We start from the raw sequence: 24095 nt of genomic DNA, 5'->3' as shown, positions 1-24095 counted from the left end.
TAACAACAAGTCTCACAATGGAGATGTTACTGGTGCCTGCTCGAGCAAATCTATGAACAATGGGACGACAGTGCTACAGTGTAGTATTTTTAAAGTCCATTAACCATTTATTTGTAATAAGCAATATAAAACAAATTATTTTGGGCTTAAGACTTGGAGAGATAGATGGGAAAATGGAAGCATGATCGAGGGAAAGTCGTATTGGTGGAGGGATTGATGTTAAACTATTGAATGCCTTAACTGTGCTCTGAACAACTTTGTAAAACATGGTATTTAAATAAAGTGACAAAATAAAATTGTATTTGCAGGGACTGGAGCGATAGCACAGCGGGTAGGGCATTTGCCTTGCACGCGGCCGACCCGGGTTCTAATCCCAGCACCCCATATGGTCCCCTGAGCACCGCCAGGGGTAATTCCTGAGTGAAGAGCCAGGAGTAACCCCTGTGCATCGCCGGGTGTGACCCAAAAACCAAAAAAAAAAAAAAAAAGTATTTGCAGTACTATATATAAATTTTGAATTTGTTATATTTAAGTGCTATGTGTAATCTGAAAGTGAAGAAGACTAGGGACATGAAACATATTCACAATTCTGCCCTTTCTTCCAATATTTCACATGTACTTTACATTAACTATTTGTTTTTATCTAGTAAACATACAATTCAGTTATTTACTTCTTCCCCTTCTGCTACAAAGTCTTTATAATCATCATTAAGTCTACTTAAACATACTGAAACGTCAATTTGGTCTCTTAACTTGAGAACAGACTTACGAACAAAAAACTCACCACTGATTCCATCTGGGCCTTCATCTACTTCCATCTGGGCCTCTTCTTCCTGATCGAGATTGACATCTGGTGTTTCTACACGGATGATGGATTTATTCAGTAGCCTGAAGGCTTCCTTCACATGCTTAGGCTGGACCTAAATCAATCAAGATGAAGTAAATCAAAAGGTCAATTTTCTCAAACTTTCACAACACACACCACATCATAAATCCAAGAACAATTTTATTCACACTGTGTGGGAACAGTTGAAAAGAAAATCATGGTTTGGGCACACGTAAAAATTCCACTCCTAGATCTATACTAACAAAAATGTATATAGCACACATATAGCACCCGTGCACACACACACACAGAAACATGTATAGCAGATGAACCAAAAAAATGTAATTATATACATATGTACACACAGACAGACAGACAGACACACACACACACACAAACACAAACAAACCAACAGACACCTCTCAGAGAGCCTGGCAAGCTACCAAGAGTATCCCACCCACATGGCAGAGCCCGGCAAGCTACCGGTGGTGTATTCGATATGCCAAAACCAGTAATGATAGGTCTCATTCCCCTCACCCTGAAAGAGCTTGCAATCGTTGGGAAAGATGAATAAGGAAAGGCTGCTAAAATTTCAGGGCTGGGGCCGGAGCGATAGCACAGCGGGGAGGGCGTTTGCCTTGCACGCGGCTGACCCAAGTTCGATCCCCGGCATCCCATATGGTCCCCCAAGCACTGCCAGGAGTAATTCCTGAGTGCAAAGCCAGGAGTAACCCCTGAGCATCGCTGGGTGTGACCCAAAAAGAGAAAAACAAAACAAAACAAAACAAAAATAAAATTTCAGGGCTGGGAGGAATAGACATTACTGATGCCCACTCGAATAAATCGATGAACACCGGATGACAGTGATACAGTGATATGTTGCAGTATAATGCTACATGAAAATTTAAAAAGGCATAAAATCAAAAAGAAAATAAATGTGGTCAGTCAGAATGACAGAACATGATGTCAATGGTATAATGGCCTGAAGTTACAAAAATGACCGAACTAACACAAATGAGAATCAAAAACAGGGGACACAGCGCAGGAGCTTAGAGGCGCTTGCCTTGCCTGTAAAGGACCTAAGTTTGATCCCTGGCACTGCGTGGCCCAAGGTTCATTGGACTGCCAGGCTCAGAGGCCACTACCACCAGGAGGCTTTCTCCCTCCCCACCGACACACACATTAGAAAAAAAAGGGAGAGCATGGAAAAGGAAATCAGAAAAAGCCATGAGAGAAAAGCAGAAAAATCAAGGGACAAGCACATTTAACTGTGAAAGTAGAAAGCACGTGGTTAAAAGGAAGCGGGAGAGGAAAAGAAGATGAAAACATGCATGCAATTTTTATCAGTCTTTATTAGGGAACCAGTAGAAAGTGAAGAGTGCAATATACAGTAATAATGCAATTACAATAGTCACAGTGACCTCTGACATACCACACATTTTCTGAACACATAAAGCAAAAGAGAATACACGACTTTTAAAAAAGCAGCCTTTCAACTATAAAAAGAGAAAGTAACAGGGTTGGAGTGAGTGCGAGTAGGGAAGTTGCCCTGCACGTGGCTGACCCAGGTTCAATCCCCAGCACCACATATGGTCCTCCAAGCACCTCTAGAATGATTACTGAGTGCAGAGCCAGGTGTACCACTCCCCCCGCCCCCCTCCCCAAGAGAGAAAGTGAAATAAACAAAGCTAGATCACTTGAGTGTTGAACTTAGTCTAACGTTCATATGAAATCAGTTTTCCCAAGGTCTGGGTGTGGCTCAGTAGTGGAGCACCTGTCCGCCTGGCAGGTATAGAGCTGTGACTCCAACCCTCAGCACTACCCCCCAGGCCAACGTGAAGGTCACAAGCAAGTATGCACCTGCCAGTGAGCACTGCAACCAGTGGACATCATAAGAACCACCAAGAAAAAAAAAAAAGATTTTCCACTTGGATCACAAAAACCTATCATGGTGCGTGTCAAACACTCAAACCAATTCAGAAGTTCCAAAAAGTACAACTCAGGCAAAGACAGACGCATTATAGAGTCGAAAGCATAAAGACAAGTAGTGACATACGGCTTAGAAGAATGGGAGAAAAACTGGATGTAGATAAACTAAGTTTTCAGAAGTTCTGAATTAGTCCAGAATAAAATCTTTCTTCTTTTTTTCCCCACAGAAGCCCTGCAGTTTCCTGCCCACACTCTAGCCCTTGCAGGACAATAAGAGACCAAGGGAGCCGCCAGTAAGAACCAGAGCTACTCACCAAAACAAAACAAGAGAACCTTAGTGTCCATTACTCACAAGTAAAAATGGCTATTTGGAAAATCAAGAGATTCAACTGAAAAACCAACTACATATGCAAAGTACAGAGGGTTTAAACAACATTTTTTGAATGAATGGCACGAATGTAACTTATGTTATTATATACACTATATAGTCTATGACATGATGATCACCTTACTATTAATACAAATGTTCTATAGAAGCAAGGGCTGGGGGGAGGGCACCAGAGAAAACTACTTAAATAATTTAATTGATCACTTAAAATCTTGTCCTCAGGAAAGGTTTCCTAGTCTAAATGGGTGAGGGGATAGCTGGAAGTGGGAGACAGTCAGAGATGACAGAAGTCCCCAACCTAGACAAATTCTATTTGCCCTCTCACCGAGGCCTAGATGAATGGTAGGGCAGCAGAGGTTCTTAGCCGTGTGCAGGAATCGGGGACCAGAAACCAAGGAAAGCCCAGGGAGCCACTGGGTGAGGCCTGGAAACAGAGTACAAAGCAGGAAGTCCCAACTGGGAGGAACGGATCCCAGCTGCAGATTTCAGACCAGGAATTTGTAGACCAGGAATTTGTATACTGGTCAGAGAATGGCGTCAGGACGAGATGAGGTCCTTGTACGCTGGAAACCAGAGGATGCAAAGGGACAGGACCAAGACGCTGTAGCCTGGACCGGGCACGGAGGCACCGGAAGAACGGCACTGTACCTGGCCAAAGGCGCAGGCACGGGAGAGGGGCCAGACCTTTTCTGTTTTTCAGTGGAATACCATCTTATTTCCATTAACCATGGATAATTTTACTAGGTTTTGAGAAGGTACTGACAACTTTCTGTGTGTGTGTGTGTGTGTGTTTGTGTATGTGTGTTTATTTGATTTACAAATTGGCTCATAAAATTTCAGGCATAAAATGCTATCACACTGGTTTCCACTACCAATGCAACCTTCCTTCTACTAATCTACTAATATCCCTCCAACCCCCAGTCTGCCTCTGGGGAGGGCACATTCTTACATTTAGTTATTGAAGCTTTGGTGTCCTGCTTGCAGTGTTGGCTCTGTGACCACATAACAAACTTTGACTTACGAAGCACCTGAGTTTTGTATGAAAATCTTTCATTAACACTCAAGACCCCACAGTAAGGAATAAATCCACTTTTGCAGTAACGCAAATACTAGATAAGTGCTCAGCAGAAACTTTATTATCTGAAGAGCTGCAATGAGCATTAGTAATTCCCAAGCTCAAGACAGAAACACACTGCAAAGCCAACACACCCCTTTCTCTGTGCCCCACGAGCTCTGTCGACTTCAATACCTCGTCACAGCAGTGCATCCGAGCCATGGCTTCAGAGAGACGGATCATGCTCTCAAGCTGCCGCACTGTGATGCGCCATGAGGACTTGGTCACACCAGAACCATCCCTCTGGCGGAGACGCTTATACTGTTCCACAATGAAGTCCTCAGACTCTTTGGAAATCTGTCAGAAGACCAGGGAAGTCAGAACATTCCTAACAGGCAAGAGCTGGATTAAATGTAAGTTTTAGAGCCTTCTGGGTTCCATTCCCACCAGCACATATTTCCCAAGTACTGCCAGGTGCAGCCCTGGAGGTCCCAAGAATCCACCAGTGGGGCCCCAAGGCCTCCTGAGCAATGCTTAGTAAACACCTTCCCTCCCCCTAAAATGTTACACCCTTTTTCTTTTTTCTATTCCGTTTTAGGAACATGCTAAACAGAAACAGATACAATATAAATACTACTAAAAGGATCAAGGGATACCTCAATCACAGACCACCTGCCTTGTAGGCAAGGCAAGTTTAATTTTGGTAGCATTGTCATTTGTGAAACTAGTAACATGAAACAAAGAACTGCAATGCCACCAAATTGTATGCAGACCCTCCCCCCCATAATCACAATGAAACAAAGGGAAGGGGAAAAACAAAAGTCCAAGTACATCCTTTATCCAGCAGCCAACTCAATGATCTACAATTACTATATATGGAATCACTCAGATTAAAAACAATCTTTTTTTGACTTTCTCTGAACAGCAGCAACAAAAACCCACCTTAAAGAACAACTCCTTGCAGGTAATTTACTCATAATTCTTTTATTTCATTGTCACTTTAATATATCCATGATTCCCTTTCCAGTATAAAAGGACATGTTGCCTTACCTTAGGTTTAAATTGTCTTGCAAAAAGAAGATACCTCCTGATATCATCAAGGGAATAGACACGATCAATGGAATCCTCGATCCTTGAATGCAGGTCTACTATACGCCTAGCAATAGCATAATCTGTAACCTAATTCAGAACAAAATTCATATTAGATATTAGATGAAGAATATCATCTCCATATTACAGATGAGCAAACTGAGGTCCAGAGATTACTAACTTGCTAAACATCAGTAAGAGTTAGGATTTGGGGGCGGGTAGGGCATTTGCCTTGCACCCGGCCGACCCGGGTTCAATCCCCGGCATCCCATATGGTCCCCCAAGCACCGCCAGGAGTAATTCCTGAGTGCAAAGCCAGGAGTAACACCTGAGCATCACTGGGTGTGACCCAAAAAGAAAAAAAAAAAAAAGACTTAGTATTTGAATAATCTAATTCAAGATTGCTTAGTTGCCAATTATATTTGTTTATATATTAATATGTGAAGATTATCCATTATAAACACTGCAAAAAATATAAGTATAGAAAAGGAACTGCAGCTAATAAATAGAACAAATGATAAAGTAAATGTTGCAAAATACTAATCTGTGAACTGAATAAGGGGTTTAAGAATGTTAAAAGGCATTTTTGTTTCTTGCAACTTCTTGTAAATTTGAAAAGATCTTAAATTAAAAAGTTAAAAACTGAAACATACACAAACAAAAAAATATAAAAATCATGTAATTCCTAACTATTGGTGGGTATTCGGGACCTCCAAAAATGTACACAATAGGGGCTGGAGCAACAGCACAGGTGGGTCGGGTGTTTGCCTTGCACGTAGTCAATCCGGGTTCGAATCCCAGCATCCTGAGTGCAGTCAGGAGTAACCCCTGTGCATCACCAGGTGTGACCCAAAAAGCCAAAAAAATAAACCAAAAAACAAAAACAAAAACAAAAAAAAAAACAAAACAAAAATGTACACAATGGAAGCTAGCTTTAATGCTTTAAAGTCTCACTGTAAGCAAGTTGTATCTAGTGATTAATGAATTGTCGGACCTCCACGTTCAGCAACTAAAAAGAAAGCCTGAATATTACCTTCCAGAGAATATTTTGTGCAAATATAAATTGTACAATGCAGTTAAATATTTAAGCCTAAATGAAAATTACTTTCAGTAACTAACATGATGAATCCAAATAAATTTACATCTTTTCACTTAATCTTAAAACTGCTACATAATTGGGGGTGCTGAGGGTGTTGCACACATTCAACAACCTGAAGGGAGAGAGACAAATGACACATGATTTGAAATTAAGGGGAAAATCTTTTGTTTTGATTTGGATCACACTCAGCAATGCTCAGGGGACCACATGGGATCACATCAGGGCTGGCTACGCACAAGGCAAGTGGCCTACTGTATTATCTCTCTAGCTCTGGTATTTCATTTTTGAAAAAAGATTAGCAAAAGCAAACACCCAAACATAATAATTATATATGTATTTTTGCTTTTGGGGTCACATCCAGCAATGCTCAGGGGTTGCTCCTGGCTCTGCACTCAGGAATTACTCCTGGCAGTGCTTAGGGACCATATGGGATGCTAAGGATCAAATCCCGGTTGTCCATGTGCAAGGCAAACACCCAACTCACTGTGCTATTGCTCCAGCACAACAAAAGAAATTCTTACAAAAAGCTAAGAGAATGGCTGGGAATTAAGTTTTAAGTTTCCGTTCTTCTACTGAGAATAAAATTCAGTAACAAAATAAAAAACTTTACACTCTCAATACAATTAGATGGAACCAACAATTCCGTTGACTTCATTTTAATAAACTCTGCTCAGTACTGAGAGAATATGAAAGAAATGAAAGGTCAATACAAACACATGCACCAGCTGTTCAGTACATCTCCCAACCACGACCCAATCAATGATTCCAGTTGGAAACATAACATATATACAACTGTTTCGCTTGAAGCCATACCTGACAGTGCTCAGGAGTGACCCCAGTACCTGCGCACCACGTGCAATGTTAAGGATTAAACCTTAACTTGTGTCATTACCTCGTTACATTCATCCACAAGTATAAAGAAGAGATCAAATCGGGACATAATGGGAGCTGACAAATTTATATTCTGTTTCAGTGATTTTGATCTGTCATAGTGTCCACTGACTGGATTTGCTGCTGCCAAAATAGATGTCCTGGCATTCAGTGTAGCCTGACAACAAAGAATTGATAGGTTTAAAAGGACACCTGAACTGAACAACAAATATGACAAAATACTCAATTATCATCACTCATGATTAATTAAACGCAAACAAAAATAGTCAAGTATTATTTTCACCTGTGGGATCAAGTCTGATATACTGCAAAGAGCCGTTCCCACATGATGGAAACATAACATATATACAACTGTTTCGCTTGAAGCCATACCTGACAGTGCTCAGGAGTGACCCCAGTACCTGCGCACCACGTGCAATGTTAAGGATTAAACCAGGGCCGGTTCATGCGCGGCAAACACCTTGTCTCAGATACTTTCAACCTATACACAACATTTTCCTTGGTTTCTGGGTCACACCTGATGATGCTCAGGGGACCATGTAGGATGCCGGGGACTGAATAAGCGCCTTACCGATGGTACTGTCTCTCAACTTTTAAGTCAATAATTTCTCGCCAATTTATCTTATAGCAGGTTCAAGAAGATGTATATTCATAGATGTGTACTATAATATCTATAATTAAGAAAAGCTAGAAATTACTCAAATGTCACTCTGAAAGAATTCAATGGATCACAACACTGGGGTACAAAACCAATGAAAGTCATGAAATCATTTCAAAAAAGTGGGTCCAATAGATGCTGGTGTAGAAGTAGTGCCAAAGTAAAATTAAATGAGCAGTAAGTATATATTACATTATATACATAAAATATTCCTCAAAGGGGCAGAAACTCAGCAAATCTGAGTACCAATGAGTGGTGTGTGTGGTAGGAAAGGTAGCTTTTAAACTTGTATTCTAGTGTGCTGCCTAAATTTTCCTGAAGAAAAAAATAGCCTACTTCTATTTAAAGTTCCCTAAGGTTTGGGTTGCTAAGTCACTCTGGCTGGGGCAGAGCGGTAGTAGAAGGGATCGGGTATTTACCTTGCTGCATGTGGCCAATCTAGGGAACAACAGAAGCAACAAAACCCTCAAACCCTCACAAGGTTGTTTTCTATTTCAATTAAGAGTATGAAATGTATTTTATCCAGATGAGTATCTCTAGTATTGACATTAATCTACCACCCTCATCTCCCCGCAGTTATATTCTAAAATAAAAAAACTGCCATCAACTGCCAGGCTGATGCTGGAGCTGGACACATACCTTCACTCCTGCTTTAGTAATGGAGATAGTCTGTTGCTCCATGGCTTCGTGAATAGCAACCTGATCCCGCACATCCATTTTATCAAATTCGTCTATGCAGCACACACCCTGTAATCAGATAAATCTAACATAAACTCTCGAAACAAACATATTTATGTTTGAGGCTCTATGACCCACAACAAAACACACAAACACATATTCCTCCACAATTCCCCAATTATCTTCTAAAATAAAAACCTGTATGAATAGGGCAGGGATGTATGCCAATTCCCTTATATCCAAGAATATAAAATATTCTTACATTATCAGCCAACATCAAAGCTCCAGCTTCAATGACAAACTCATGAGATTCTTCATCTCTCACAACAGCTGCTGTCAAACCAGCAGCACTAGATGCTTTGCCACTGGTGTAGACAGCCCTAGGGCTGAACTCCTCCACATGCCTGTTCAAAGTTAAAATAATTATTAATACACGACTATGAAGCATCCTGTCTGGGTATATCAGCTGATAGGCTTTATGGCAATTAGAGCTTATCTCTTAACATTTAAAAGAAACAACATATATAAGCAAATTTATAAACATGCCACAAACCAATTGTAAACTCATGTCCTTTGAGTTCTTAAATACATAATCCATCATTCCTTGATTTACCCCAAGGAAAACATGTAATTCGTGTCTTCCAAGGCTTATATAAAGATTAGCAGATCTCTGTGTGGGACCAGAGGAATAGCTCAGGGCTTGGAACACTTGCCTTGCATAAGTGAGGTTGCAAGTTCCATCTCTGGTGCTACCACAGCTGATGAGAGTGATTCTGGCAGCTCTGCTGTCTGTGATCACTGGTGTCACAGGGGCTATCTGGCAGCACTGCAGCCAGGCATGTGAGAGCACACACTAAAATAAGGGTATGAATCCTGGCAGGCAAGCATCACAACTAAAGATGTGCCAGTAAGACAGCCAGGTGACCCCTTGTGAGCACAAATAAAAGTGAAATCCCACATGAACATGTATGGACGCACCATAATTGAAGGGGGGCAACTTTCAGTGAGAACCACAGCTGAATGTGTAACCCCCACCCAACAGCCCCATTAAGGCAACATTATCAACATTAACCACCGGGGGAGGGGGGAAAAAAGGCAACAACATTCACAACGAAGAAGGGAAGGGACTGGGGTGGGCACTAAAACCAGAAGCTCTAACATATTGTCTTTCCCAGTGCTACACTTACTAGCAAACACTTACTTGAGAAACTGACTCTTGGCAGTACTTGGGTCACCAACAATACAAACATTTATGTCACCTCGAAGAGAGGTTCCTTCCCTTGTTGTCTTTGGAACACCACCGAAAAGCATAAGCAGAACGCCCCGTTTTACTTCATCATTGCCTGAAAGGAAAACACCAGGTGTTTTTCTATGTGAGGTTAAGTAACCGCACAGGAAACTAGGACAGAAAGTTTACAAACCAAAGAAGATGGACAGCTGAAGCAGAGTGTAAGAGTAGAGTAAAAATCTGGTTTCAATTCTGGGATAACTCTTAGCGGGGCCGGTGCCAGGGATCGAACGTGGGTCAATTCTAGCCCAAGAAAAATGCATTTAAAGAAGTACTTTCTTGTGCTTATTGACTTTCTCTGACCTTCAATGAAATACCAGACACATTTATATAGGCCTCAGTGACATGAAACACATGTGTTACATGGCATTAAGGAATGTAGTTTTTAAAAGGTCCATAAACTCTTACAGTCTTTAAGTCCTTAAGTGTGGGTGGACTTAGCTACATGATCCTAATAGCATATGCTGGAACTGAAGAGATATAATTTCTTAGACAAAGTCATGAGAAGCAATGGGAATTCCCCATTGCTTTGCTTTTGCCTTACATGCTCCCAGAGAAGCCAGCTCTGTGTTGATGACACTAAAACAGCCCCATGGAAGACATTTAAATAGCAAAAGAGTTTCAGCAAACATGTAATACTAATGGGCAAGCCCTGTTAGTCTCTGAGCAGACACACGTCCTAAACCCACTGAAATTAATTTACATAGTCTGATTTGTGTGCTATTTTACATAATCATTATTTTGATTTCTAGTGTATGCCACACATGGATAGAATTCTTACCGTGGATAGTAGGGAACAAGCTGGTACAAAGATTGTGGTATAAATTTTTATCTTGACTCATTTCAAACACCTTTTCCCATTCCTTCACAGTCATCTGGTTCTTGATACTCTCAGCTGTCTGCTCCTCATCGCTGAGCTCTTTCCCTCCAAACTGAGGGGTAGAGAAAAAAATATATATTAGCACAGGAGCATTCAGAATGGGAAAGAATCTTCAATATAAACAAGCACCTAAGAGGTCAACTTCAGAATTTCCTGAATATGGCAGCTAAAAAACAAACAAAAAACCGTAGGGCCCAGTTAATATATTGAAGTGTTTGTCACTTATTGTCTTGTATGATAATCTAAATAATTTTAAATGCCCAAGAGATGATGAGTCCTAACAAAATATTAACCAGTATTATGTTCACCCATCTCTTCCCAGTCCTTCATAATCTTTCAAATTCTTTTTCACTACTTTCTCATTCAGGACACAGAATCAAGTTCTAAATAAATGTAACAATAGGGTTCCAGAATAATGTGCAAAAAAAATTTACGTTACTTCCAGATTACTAAGTCTCTCCATTTGTACTTTCTCAGTGAGCATGAAAGAATAACTGTGATAATTAGAAAACCACCGCAGTCAATTTGTACCACTGCTCTTCAAGCTTTGAGCTTTTACTGTTTTGTTCTGGAAGTGCTCAGGGCTTATGCCTAGTGTGTTCAGGGGACCATGTGACATGGGGGAATGAATGCAGGTAGGCCAGGTGCAATGCAAAATACTCGACCCGCTCTGGCCTGAGCTCTTACTTTTTAAAACAAACAAAAATTTTCAGTAAAACTTGAAAAGATCTGCCTTCTTGGGTGTGTGTCTTGGGGGGTGGAGGGTGGGTGGGGGGTTACTGGAATCTCCCAGGCCCTGCTCAGGGATCCAGGGGCCAATCCTGGCTGAACTAGGCTAACTGAGCTTCATAGCTCAACAGGGCCATGGAGCATGGTGCTACGTGGGCGATGCAGTACCAGTGGTGCTACACTGGCTGAGCTCAGCAGGGACCAAAATAGGGTCCCATGCACACAGTCTGTGCCCCTGACCTTCGCTGTATTACCCCCTAGACCTCTAACTCAGACATTTCAGAGAGCTGTCATTATATGGAAGTGTCAGGAAAGGACTCTGCTGAGCACTGGCACTTCATGAAGACTCACCCTTGGGTTGGTTGGTGCCACACAGCAAGCAAGAAATACCAGTCTGTAAGAAAGGTCTCTAACGCCAAGGGCCCGAAGTCCTCTAACGCCTTCTGTCTCGTACCCATCAACACCACTGACACGGGAATCAGTTTCTGCACGTGCTCCTGAAAGATTGAATTCAGTTTGTTTCACAGCTCAAATACTGCAAAGGTTGAAAATCAAAATTTCTCAAACAAATGAAACCTTAAGTCAAAAGGCTTCATTTAGCCTTTGAAATTTTTCAAAACAGTATCATGTGCAGCCTGATCAATTTGTCTTGCAGTGGGAAGAACTGAGAACTGATTAAACTTAACCACAGAACACCAACCTGGGGTACTAAGCTTAGCAACATCGGGCACAACAATCAGCGTCCCTATAAAGTCACACTTGTCACCAGCTTGTGCTGATTCCACGGCTTCAGCCCTCATAATCACTTCTAAACTTCGGGGGATACTCCCTCGAGGAAGCTCGGCTTGAGTCTCTTGAATTCGAACCTATGACAAAGACAAGTAGCCAAAAGTGATACTTCAAATAAGATCAAATTAAATGCCTAAAAATCAACATATAAAAATTGCCATCTAGGGGCTGGAGAGATAGCATATCGGGTAGGGCATTCACCTTGCACGCAGCCGACCGGGGTTCAATTCCCAGCATCCCATATGGTCCCCAGAGCACCGCCAGGGGTAATTCCTGAGTGCAGAGCCAGGAGTAACCCCTGAGCATTGCCGGGTGTGACCAAAAAAAGCAAAAAAAAAAAAAAATGCCATCTAGACTTTTTTTTTTTTAACTTTCTGAGTCACACTTGGCACACACATAAAATTCTTTTACCCTGGGGTTGGACAGATAGTACAGCTGGTAAGGCAATGTGCCTTGCACCCAGCTGACTTGGGCTGATCTCTAACATCCCATATGGAACTCCCAGGAACCACTAGGAGTGATTCTGAGTACGGAGACAGGAGTAAGTCCTGAGCACCACTGGATGTGTCCGAAAGGAAGTATGCTATTCTTCTCAATCTTTACTTATACCTGACTGGAGATCATTACTATAATTTATGAGCCTATGAAAAAAGAATGGGCTGGAGCAATAGCACAGTGGGTAGGGCATTTGCCTTGCATATAGCCGACCTGGGTTTGATTCCTCCGTCCCTCTCGGAGAGCCCGGCAAGCTACCGAGAGTATCCTGCCTGCACGGCAGAGACTGGCAAGCTCCCCGTGTTGTATTCGATATGCCAAAAACAGTAACAAGTCTCACAATGGAGACGTTACTGGTGCCTGCTCGAGCAAATCAATGAACAATGGGATGACCATGCTACTATGAAAAAAGAATGTGTCGAAATCAGATGAGGAAGATGAAATCTTGGAGATAAAAGAAAAAGCCGAAATTGAAGATGAGAAAAAAGATGAACAGAAGACCCCAAGAGGATTCCTCAATTTTAGTTGAGTGTTTCTAAGAATGTTTACTTGCTCAGCAATATGGCTCAGTAACATGATGGATTATTCATTACGCAGTGCTCTAAACATGTCTGCAAGATACTGGGGCGGTAAGATATAACAGCTGGTAGGTCACTTGCCTTGCCAACCTGGGTCCAATTCCTGAAGGTAGGGCATTTGCCTTGCATGTGACCGACCCGGGTTCGATTCCCAGCATCTCATAAGGTCCCCTGAGCACTGCTAGGAGTAATTCCTGAGTGCAAAGCCAGGAGTAACCCCTGTGCATGGCTGGGTGTGACCCAAAAAGCAAAATAAAACACACACACACACACACACACACACAACCAAAAAAAAAAAAACCCTGCACTCTCCAAGTGCAGAGCCAAGGAGTGACCCCTGAGCACCACCAGGCATGGCTCCCAAATAAAATGAATTAAAAAAAAGTTGTTGGAGACATGGCTCAAGTGGCAGGACACGTGTCTAGGATGTGCAGCAAGGACCAGTACTACAGGTAACTCCTCTACTTGGCTCTATCAGTAGTGGTCCTGGGGGCCCCCACAATAGCACAAACACAACCAGGCTCTAGAACTCCAGGCCTGAGCCCAAGGAGAGTAGCTGTAGGCTACAGAGCACCAATGAACGTTACTCCTATTAAAAACAGACAAAAACAAACTTATATACTGAACACCGAGTTTCTGGCGTAAACAGATGTAAAGCTCAGCAGCAGAGCATACACTGTATATACACGAGGCCTGGGTTTGATTCCTGGCACATAAACCAAAGAAAAGAGTATCTGGCTGAAATCTAGTCATAGCTGAAGATCCTAAATGAAAACTGAATGCAACGTCATCCAAATAAACCACTACTGGGCTTATAAAGAAATAACTTGCATAGGCCAGATACAATTTAAATGAAAGTTAGCAAAATACCTTTTGAAAATCAACAAATCTTGACTTATTTGTATCCAGCAGGAATCTCTTTCTGTTCGCACACACTGGGTTTCGGCAGATGCTCGGCTGTGTGTACTTGAACTGCTGCTCCACACCCTTGATCACCGTTTGGCAGTCTAGGCACAGGAACGTCCCACTCACGAGCTCTGGGTGGACTGGGTGAGTCCGCACCACCTGCCCGCTGATGCGCGTGAGCAGTCCGATTCTAGAGGCGGTGAGCTCTCGAATTCTGTTTAAAGTCAGATATCGCATTAGTCAGTATCCATGCCCCAACTGGGATTTTGTTTAAAGATATTAAAAAAAATAACTACAGTTGAACTATTATTGTGAACTATTTTATGAAAATAAAATATATAAAAATCGCAAAAAAAACCCACAAAAAAACCAAAAATAATGACTCAATACACTTAAAAAATTGATATAAAAATGTCACTATGTTGTTCTGTTAATTCTGAAACACTAAATGACACAATAAATACATTCAACAACAAAGAAATCTCAATTAAAAAAAAATCCCATTTCCCCCCCATAACTATATTTTCTGTTTACCTGTAATTTCAAAGTAAGCATATATAGTTAAGCTGGGGAAAAGTTCTAAAATCATAAGTTCAGAAACACTATGTCCTGCCTGCAGTACTATCTCTCTGACCCCCAGAAACATTTCTTAAACTTTAGAAACAAAGTTTTTCATTACATAACTTGGCAAGTGGGGCCACAGATACAGCTCACTGGTAGAGCATTTGCTTTGTGAGGTCCTAGATTTCACCCCCAAAACCACAATATAGGTCATCTTACAAGCAATTTCAATCGTTTAAGTTTGCAAGATATGGGGTGAGGAAGATCCTCAAAGAGCCTGGATACATGCCTGGCAATGCAGAGGGTTACATTTATATAGTCAGCCTTGTACATACAGCAGATAGAGCCCTGGTGGCTCCTTGCACATAACAGGGCCTGAGCAGCACTGAGAGTGGTGCCTGGTACCTCTGTCTAAACAGAGGAAGAACAAAACCAAAAAAAGCAAATTTTTCAAAGTATCATCTCAATTTCATCCAATAAATTTATACTTAACTGCTAACATGGAAGCAACTTTACAAGTGGATGGACATCATGCTAAGTGAAATGAGTCAGAAAGAGAGAGAGACACACATAGAAGGACTGCTCTCATTTGTGGAATATAAAATAACCAACCTACTATGAGACTAACACACAAGGACAAGAGACAAGGTCAAGAAGACTGCTCCATGGTTGGAAGCCTTGTCTCATGAGCTGGAGGAGATGGAATAGAGAGGGGATCACTAAGGCAATGATGGTTGGAGGGATCCTTCGGGATGGGAGATGTGTCCTAAAAGTAGATAAAAGACCAAACATGATGGCCTCTTGGTATCTGTATTGCAAATCATAATGCCCAAAAGTAGAGAGAGAGTAAGATGGAAATTATCTGCCACAGAGGTAGGGGGTGGTGGGGTGGTGGGAGGGATACTAGGACATTAGTGGTGGAAAATGTACACTGGTGGAGGGATGGGTGTTCAATCATTGTATGACTGAAACTCAATCATGAAAACTCTGTTAACTGTATCTCACAGTGATTCAATAAAATCACTGTATGATTGAAACTCAACCATGAAAGCTTTGCAACTATCTCATGGTGATTCAATAAAAATAAAATAGAAGCAATTTAAATTATGCCATTTCAGGTCTGATACTGATTTCCAAAGATTCACTGTTTTCCTATTTTCTCTCTTGACAAAGTTTCTTCTTCCCATTTCATGACTCGGGGGTGGGGTTTCTCTAAATTAAACTTTCTGGTTAACTGGGTCTAAGTCTTTACAGCAACCTCCCAAGTTTTCTGACAATTTGGTAAATTCCTTTTCTTCCAAAGGTTTCTTACTTGTGTCTGGTAGGCAGGTCTTGGAATGCAACATAAAAATCTTTGGCAAGAGGGATCTCCTTACGGTCTTTGACAAAGTTTTTCAATGCTCGACAAAGGTAAGGATAAACTCTGAAAAGCAAAAAACAAACAGAAAAACCACAACAGTGTCAACCACATCTTCAAACTATGCAGATACTTTCCATATGCCTCAGTCGAGCCTCCCTTACCACAGATAGAGAAATACCTACATAAAAATTATGCACCCAAACACCTACCATCTCATTACTAGAGATTACTTAGCTCCCACACACACTGCACTCACACTCTCCTAGCAATGTCTGATTACAATCTAGTAAGGCAGTCCAGTGAACGCCCAGCATACTTCTCTAGGATTACTTCCCTGTTCCTCCTCCCATAATTGTTACTGATATGATTTCAATGGCCAGGGCAGTAGCGTGCATGCCTGGCTTACACATTTTTAGCTGTAACAACTGTCATGAGCTGAACATCAGGTTCTGGTGCTTTGCACAACTGGCCCCATTATTTGCCTGGGTCTGTACTCAGTAACCGTGGTGTTTGCACCTGTAGTTTAGGCACAAGTTAATGGTTTACAGTACTTGCTGGGGGTTGCTCTGGTGTGTACACATGTTGTACTTGATGTGGGTTACACTTTCTGTCAACATTTACCTGGCTTTGTGGTTCAAACAAATACCTTGTGATGCCAAGAACCCCAGAAGCAGAGTAACCAGACTCAAACAGTAGAGCTGCCAGGACTGCACTAAGCTCATGTGTGACACCAGAAAGTTGAACTTGTGACATATACTAGTAAGAAGGCAGTCTAAGCTGGTGGGCTATTCTTTTTTTTTTTTTTTTAGTAGTGCAAGGATCAAACCCAGGGACTCATACATGCAAGGTAAGTGCTCTACTACTGACCAAATCTTTGGGCCTAGATTTAACTAGATTGATAATAAATACTCCACCCCTTTCGGAGAGCCTGGCAAGCTACCCATGGCGTATTCGATATGCCAAAACCAGTAACAACAAGTCTAACACTGGAGATGTTGCTGGTGCCTGCTTGAGCAAATCAATGAGCAAGGGGATGACAGTGATAGTGAATGATAATAAATAGATAGGGACTTGGGAGGAATTGTGATGAGCAAACTTGTAGAAATCCTCTGTTGTACCAGAGACTAAGTGAGACTTCTGGACAGAACTGCTGCAAACCTCTAGCCGATGTAACCTGGTCTACCTAAGCAATGGAGCTTTGAAGTCCTCTGAGACATTACGATTTTAGGAAACAAAATCACTTCTTGGTCTGTGTGAGATGTGCTTCTACGACAGCCCTGAATTTCAACAAACCTGTCAGTTCAACTTTTTCTGGTACATATTTACATAATAAACCCTGATGCCTACCCCCAACTATTCTTAATGATTGGCTATGACTGAAAATATCAGGACAAGGACTGTATCTTATTTCATAATCAGGTAAGGGACAGCATTAGTCCTCCATTACTGTTTCTTCATTTCTTATAACATTTCATGATAATTTTGACTTGATTTTATTTATACAGTTTACTACATTAGCTTAACCCAATGTAAAGGCTTTTAGTGTTTTTGCTGTACACTGACAAATGAAGGCCAGGAATGTGGCTCACTTGTATAGTACATGTCTTGCATGTGTGAGAGCCTGGAGTTGATTACCAGCAAGGTCAAAATTATGACTCATGATGTCTAAAATATTTAATTGTTTTTCTGCCCTCAAAGTGATATTCAACTATTAAATTGTCCAAGGGAGTTTATATGGCACGGAAAAAAAATTATATTATTGGGTGAAAAGGTGGGATACTTATCTATAGCATTACTCCAATGATAACACATGTACACACACACACACACACACACACACACACACAAACACACTAGTTGTATTGGAAATCTTCAGAAAATTCTCTACTTTCAGATTTGGAAGGCTCTTGGAATTTTGTTACAACAGTATGGTGCTTATTTATGGGTGGTGAAATTTTATTCTTACTTTTCTCTATTTTCTACTATATACAGCTTTCACCATCAGGGAAAAAAAAGAAACACACAACAAGAAAAGTCAAACAAACTTGGGTTGAAGTCATAACTCAGGTAGGAGGCCAGGGTTCTATCCTGGATACTACACGGACCTTTAAGAACTGCTGGGAGGGAATCTCAAAACACTGAGTGAGGAGCAGGTCCCAAGCACTGCTTGGTGTAGCCAAATGCCCCCCTCCCCCCAACTCTTCCCTCCCCACCATAAACCCAAGAAAAAAGAGGGAAAAAACCCAAACAAAACCCTTAAGGAGAGAACAATATTGCTGTTGTAAAGACAGTCTTGCTACAGAACAAGATCACACATTTTCTTAAAATGACTCACCCTGGGACGGAAAGGGTCATGGAATAGCACGACATGGCAGGTGCCAGGCAGAAGTCAGGGATGTTCTTAAACTGGAGATCACTGAACCTCTATTGCTGCTCCACCCTCCCTACTCTCCCGCTGGAGCTGAGGGGCCCTACTCGGAAGGAGAAGCAGATCCTCTCCCTTCCGGCGAGGTTCCAGCAGCCTCCAGGCCCAAGCTCTGTTACATTAGCAGATTTCCAGACCAAGATTTATACACCCATACCTATAGAATTCCTCTTGGACAGTGGTGGAAAGTTGTTGGTTAAACTGCTCCAGGTCCATAAAACTCACAACCAGTGTATTTCTCTCAGGACGAATCAGCTCCTCTGCTAACTGTAAGTACTTAATTTCTCCATCGCTGTTCTGAAACCTGCAGGCACATACAAGTTAGACTAAATAAAAAATCAGTCAATTAAAAATAACCCAGAGGGGACCAGAGCAATAGTGCAGTGGGTAGGGTATTTTCCTTGCACATGACCGACCCAGGTTAAATCCCCAGTATTCCATAGTCCCAGCACTGCCCGGAATAATTCCCAAATTAGAGTCAGGAATAAGCTGAGTACCACTGGATGTGGCACCCAAACAAAGCAAAAAAACCCCCCAGATACCTGCTAATTCATCACATTAGTTTAAAACCGTCAACTTACAGGCCTATGTGGTATTTGTATAAGTTGGGCCAAGTCACTTATTTCTACTAAACTCACCCCAATCCTTTATAAAGAAAAAAGAAAATTAGGTGGGGCAGGAAATAATACGGCAGTTAGGGTGCATGCCTCGCAAACACCCGACCCAGATTTGAACCCAGCACTACATGGACTCCCACGCATTGTTGGGGATAGCCCTGCGAGCCCTCAGGCACTGCTGGTGTTGGTTCTGTGATCACTGGCCGCACAGGGCCCGAATAGAACTGCATTCCTGGGCCCTACAAGGATTAGCACCAAGAGTGGTTCATGGGAAGAGTGTGGGAACCCCCAGTAAAAACCAGTAGATATCATTTCGGCTCCTAAGACTGCTGTGAAGATGGGGCAGGACGCTTGTTTTGCATGTGTCTGACCTGGGACTTGGGCTCAACCCAGCCAGGTGTGAACCCTGAGCTCAGAGCCAGAAATAGCCTGAGCACTGCCAAGTGTGTATATGTATGAGACCCCTTCCGCCAACTGCAAAGGAGAGACCCCTGTGAAGATTAAATGAAAGAAAGTCTGTAAACTGCTTTGCTGAGCTCAGAGTATGGAAAATATCGAGGTCTTCAATTTATTTAACCTCAGAAATTTTTTTCCGTAATTTTTGTTTTGGGTCATACCTAGCGGAGCTCTAGGTCTACGTCCTGCTGCGTTTAGGGGTCATTCCATGCTGAGGAGACCATGGCTGCAGGGACCAAGGTCTCCTGCAAGTACAGTATGCAGCCAGTCCACTGAGCTGGATCTCTGGCCCTCAATTCTTTTCTTTTTAGCAGGGGTGGGAAGCACACCCAGTGGTGCTTAAGAATCACTCCTGGTGAGGCTTGGGGGGACATAAGAGGTGCCAGGAATCGAAATCAGGACAGCGGCATGCAAGACAAAAGTGTTCTACTATCTCACCAGCCTCTAGTCCTCAATTTTAAAAATAATACTTAAAACACAAATGCTGAGAATGGGGTATGTTCCCTCCATGCCAGTTTTCTAAGAGAGATAATGTAGAATTATAATAATTATGAATTACAATAATTATAAAATCTAGGAGAGAAGGAAAAAAATTCATAGAGTTATTTAAATACTTTGTAGAATTTCCAGGGAAAACCAGTGAGCCTAAAAATTTCTTTTCTTTGAAGGTTTTTAACTACTGATTCAATTTATCTCATGTTTATAGAAATGGTTGTTCATCGTCCTCTTGCCCAATATTTGGTTTGCTATTTTCTAAAAATTGATCGATTTCATCCAAGTTGCTGAATTTATGTGTTAATATATTTGTATTGTTTTAGTATGTATATTTAAGTGACATCGCTATTATCTTATTGACTTAGGATCTGTAGTGATCGCTATGCTACAGATTTTTTCACTCCTGTCACTAATAACTTGTCTTCTATCTTATTGTAAATCTTGCTAGACACATCTAAGTTTTATAGAAAATTTAATAAAATTATTTTGTTTGTTTGTAAAAAAAAACAAACACAAATGCTGATAGCTATTCTATTACTACTGTTCCAGAGTTTTTGGATAAGTAAAACTCCAATCTTTGGGTTTGGAAGATGGCTGCAAGGGCTAAAGGGCATGGCTTTGCACATGGGAGCCCCCGGCATGCAGCCCCCCAGCCATCAGAGCAGTCCCTGAGTACTGTGCCAAGAGTAGCCTCTGAGCACCACTTGGGTGACCACCCTAGAAAAAAAACTCCAAAACTTTTTTTTCTCTTTGGGTCACACTCAGCATGGCACAAGGGTTACTTCTGGCTCATGCACTCAGGAATTACTCCTGGCAGTGCTCGGGGGACCATATGGGATGCTGGGAATCGAACCTGGGTCGGCCGTGTGCAAGGCAAACGCCCTACCCACTGTGCTATCACTCCAGCCCCAAAACTTAATTTCTATTGGGAAAATGAATAAACTGATTTAAGCATCAAAATGGGATGGGACAGTGAGAAAGTGTAGTGGGTAGAGCCCTTGCCTTGCACCCCTGGCAACTATGGTTCCCGGAGCCTGTGACAAGAGTAACTCCTGAACACAGAGCCAGGAGTAAGCTCTAAGTGCAGCTATGGAAAAGAATAATCAGAAACACAAAGACAGGAGATGCTGAGGCTGGAGAGTTAAAACAGGGTTTAAGGAGCAAGTCTTGCATGTAGCTGACCCCAGTTCAAATCCTGGCACTGCACCAGGTCCTCCTAACACAGCCAGGAGTAAGCCCCAAGCACTGCTGGATGTGGCCCCCAAATCAACACTGTTCAAACGCTGTTGAATAGCTAGAATTTTAACTTGGTAGAAATTTGGAGGTGGGTCACATCTGGCTATGTTCATACAGTGCCAGGGATCAGATAACACAAGTTTACTGCATGCAGGGTAAATAAATCCTTAAGCCCTGGACTATCTGGCCAATTTCAGTATGGCAAGGCAATAACTTCTAAGTAAGAATCATGGTGAAGATTCTATAACTATTTGGAAAACACTATGCCTGAGGTACCTGAAACCAGCGTAGTTCCTGCCCTTGGGTTGCACTCTCCTAAGAAACATCCCTACCAAAGAGAAGGAGACACAAGATAGTTAAGTCTGCTGACAAATGAATAACCAAAAGCCTGCACTCTGGGACTGGACGGATACTACAGCGGGTAGGATGCTCGCACTGCATGTGGCCAACCCAGGTTCAAATGATCACATATGGTCCCCATCCCACCAGAAGCGGTCCCTAAGCCCAGAGCCAGGGGTAAGGAGGGAAGGAGGGAGGGAATGAGAGGAGAGAGGGAGGGAATGAGAAGAGAGGAGAGAGGGAGAGAGAGGGAGAGGGAGAGGGAGAGGAGAGAGAGAGAGAGAGAGAGAGAGAGAGAGAGAGAGAGAGAGAGAGAGAGAGGGAGGGAGAGAGGGAGAGAGAGAGAGAGAGAGAGAGTCAGAGTGAGAGTCAGAGTCCACTGCTCACTTAAAACTCAAAACAAGAGTTTTGATGTAGGAGTAAGTTAGCTCCTAAAACAGCAAGTATACTAACAACTATACTAAACAGTAACTTTACTCTTATCACAAGTAAAAAATTCCTAAGACATGCCGAGGCATTTATTTACACACCTTTGGGGAACAGAGCCCTGAACAGAGCCTGGGTGCATCATCCCCGGGCGCAGAAATGACAGCCCCAGCTGCGCTCAGAGAAACGGGAGGCCCCGTGCAAGTGGAGGCTCCAGGAGTTATCAGAGACCAGAAAGGCGGGAGCGAGCGAGCAGGACAGGGCAGGGTCTCTCGCCTGTCCCCCAGATCTGTCACTACCACCCCCACTCACTCCAGCACGTCTGGCACTATGATCTCCACTGCTGGCAGCGGGTCCTGAAAACTAGGCTCCTGTGGGTGAAAACGGGGCTCTGCCAGTGCTGCGGGGGGGCCCGTGTGACCCCACCAGGCAACGCGGCTATCTTCACCAAAACCTCACTCACAGCTAAGGAGGGGGCACACGATGCCCAGACTCATGCACAGGAACTGAAGGGGTACGTCACTCCCAGCCTTGCTCACCGGGCGTTAGAGGGGATACACGACCCCCCACCCCATGCCCAGGGAACTGAGGGGTCACACGACCCCCAGCCTCGCGAACGGGAAATTAGAGGGCATACACGACCCCCCAGTCCCATGCACAGGAAACTACGGGGTTACGGACCCTCAGCCTCGCGTACGGGGCACTAGAGGGGATACATGAACCCCAGACCCATGCACGGGGCGTGGAACTAGGGGTGGGAGGGGTCTCGCCCTGCAGCGGTACGCACGGGGTGCGGGGCTGGATGACGGAGGAAGCGAGGCGAGTGTCTTCGGCGCCCCCCCGGAAACCAGACCAGCCGTTCCCAGGCGCATCGCGACTCTGCCGGGCCCGATCGCCGGTGCGGGGACACGCGGCCGGCTCCGGAAGCGGCCTGGGGCCGAGAGAGGCGCGCGGAACGGGCGCGCGCTCCATGCACTTACTCCTCCAAGAAGTCCAGGAAGAGTTTCTGGCACTTTTCGGCGACCTCGTCGCGGACTTCCGGGTGCTGGCTGCCGGCGCTCGGCTCGGCGGCCGCCGCGAGGTCCATAGCTGCCCAACAGCCCAGGGGGAGGACAGGAGTGAGACGCCGCCGCCACGCGCCGCTTCTTCCCGGACGTGGCCGATTTGCGCGCGCCGCCGCCGCCCCGCCCCCTGGCACGCCCCCAGGACGGCCAGAACCAATCGTGACTCGGGAGCTTGTGGCTTTCGCGCCAAACGTGCCCAATGAGCGCGGCCTCCTTCTGCGGCCCCGCCCACGGAGAGGGGATTTCGCGCCAAAAATGCAAAGGCCTTCCGGAGACCCGCGGAGATATGCCTCTGCGCCTGCGCACTGAGGCTGTTTCCAAGCAAGTCTTGGGGTAGGAGGAAAAAACAGAAAAACAAACGAAATATAAAAGGAGCTGGAGCGGTAGTACTGTGGAGTACTAGTCTTGCTCAGGCACCACAAATGGTCTTCCAGCACCGCCAGGGGTCATTCCAGAGTGCAGAGCCTGGTGTAATCCCTGAGCACCGCTAGGTGCGGCCCCATAACAAAACAAAACAAACCCAAGTAAGCCTGGCTCCTGCCGCTTTCAGGAGAGGCACACCTTCGCTGGTGGTTTCCCCAATGTTCTTCAAGTCATTCCATTGATACTGAGCGCTAGAAGTTAAGACTCTGAAAGAGGACAACGGGTAAGATTCAGATCTCTTGCTGAGCCGTCTAACCGAAGTAAATCACTGAGTAAAACGAAAAAAGAGGATGGTATAAACAATGCCCGGGAGTTGGGAGGGCACCGCTAGTTTATTCTAATTGGAGCTCGCCTGGGAAATTGTTGACTATTGATTTTTCTGGTAAAGACTTTTGTGGGCCCCCATAAGTGAATAA

At 43.4% G+C, this 24095-nt stretch overlaps 1 protein-coding gene across 1 annotated transcript in view; it reads right to left on the bottom strand.

Annotated features, from left to right (window-relative positions):
• MCM6 (minichromosome maintenance complex component 6) overlaps positions 1 to 23338 on the bottom strand; it is a 31134-nt gene extending 7796 nt beyond the window's left edge. The window contains exons 1-14 of the mRNA XM_004616511.2: positions 23173 to 23338; positions 18781 to 18927; positions 16151 to 16261; positions 14242 to 14491; positions 12210 to 12375; positions 11861 to 12006; positions 10682 to 10832; positions 9814 to 9955; positions 8875 to 9016; positions 8574 to 8681; positions 7278 to 7433; positions 5248 to 5376; positions 4393 to 4554; positions 785 to 920 (exon numbers count right to left, since the gene is read on the bottom strand). Coding sequence (XP_004616568.2) covers positions 785 to 920; positions 4393 to 4554; positions 5248 to 5376; positions 7278 to 7433; positions 8574 to 8681; positions 8875 to 9016; positions 9814 to 9955; positions 10682 to 10832; positions 11861 to 12006; positions 12210 to 12375; positions 14242 to 14491; positions 16151 to 16261; positions 18781 to 18927; positions 23173 to 23279 — 2053 coding nt within the window. The 5' untranslated portion in view covers positions 23280 to 23338. The remainder of the gene's footprint in view (positions 1 to 784; positions 921 to 4392; positions 4555 to 5247; positions 5377 to 7277; positions 7434 to 8573; positions 8682 to 8874; positions 9017 to 9813; positions 9956 to 10681; positions 10833 to 11860; positions 12007 to 12209; positions 12376 to 14241; positions 14492 to 16150; positions 16262 to 18780; positions 18928 to 23172) is intronic.
• Between the last annotated feature and the right edge of the window lie 757 nt (positions 23339 to 24095).

This window comes from Sorex araneus, chromosome X (genome assembly GCF_027595985.1).
Source record: "Sorex araneus isolate mSorAra2 chromosome X, mSorAra2.pri, whole genome shotgun sequence".
Taxonomy (NCBI): Eukaryota; Metazoa; Chordata; class Mammalia; order Eulipotyphla; family Soricidae; genus Sorex; species Sorex araneus.
This window is presented reverse-complemented; position numbering and strand designations above follow the sequence as displayed.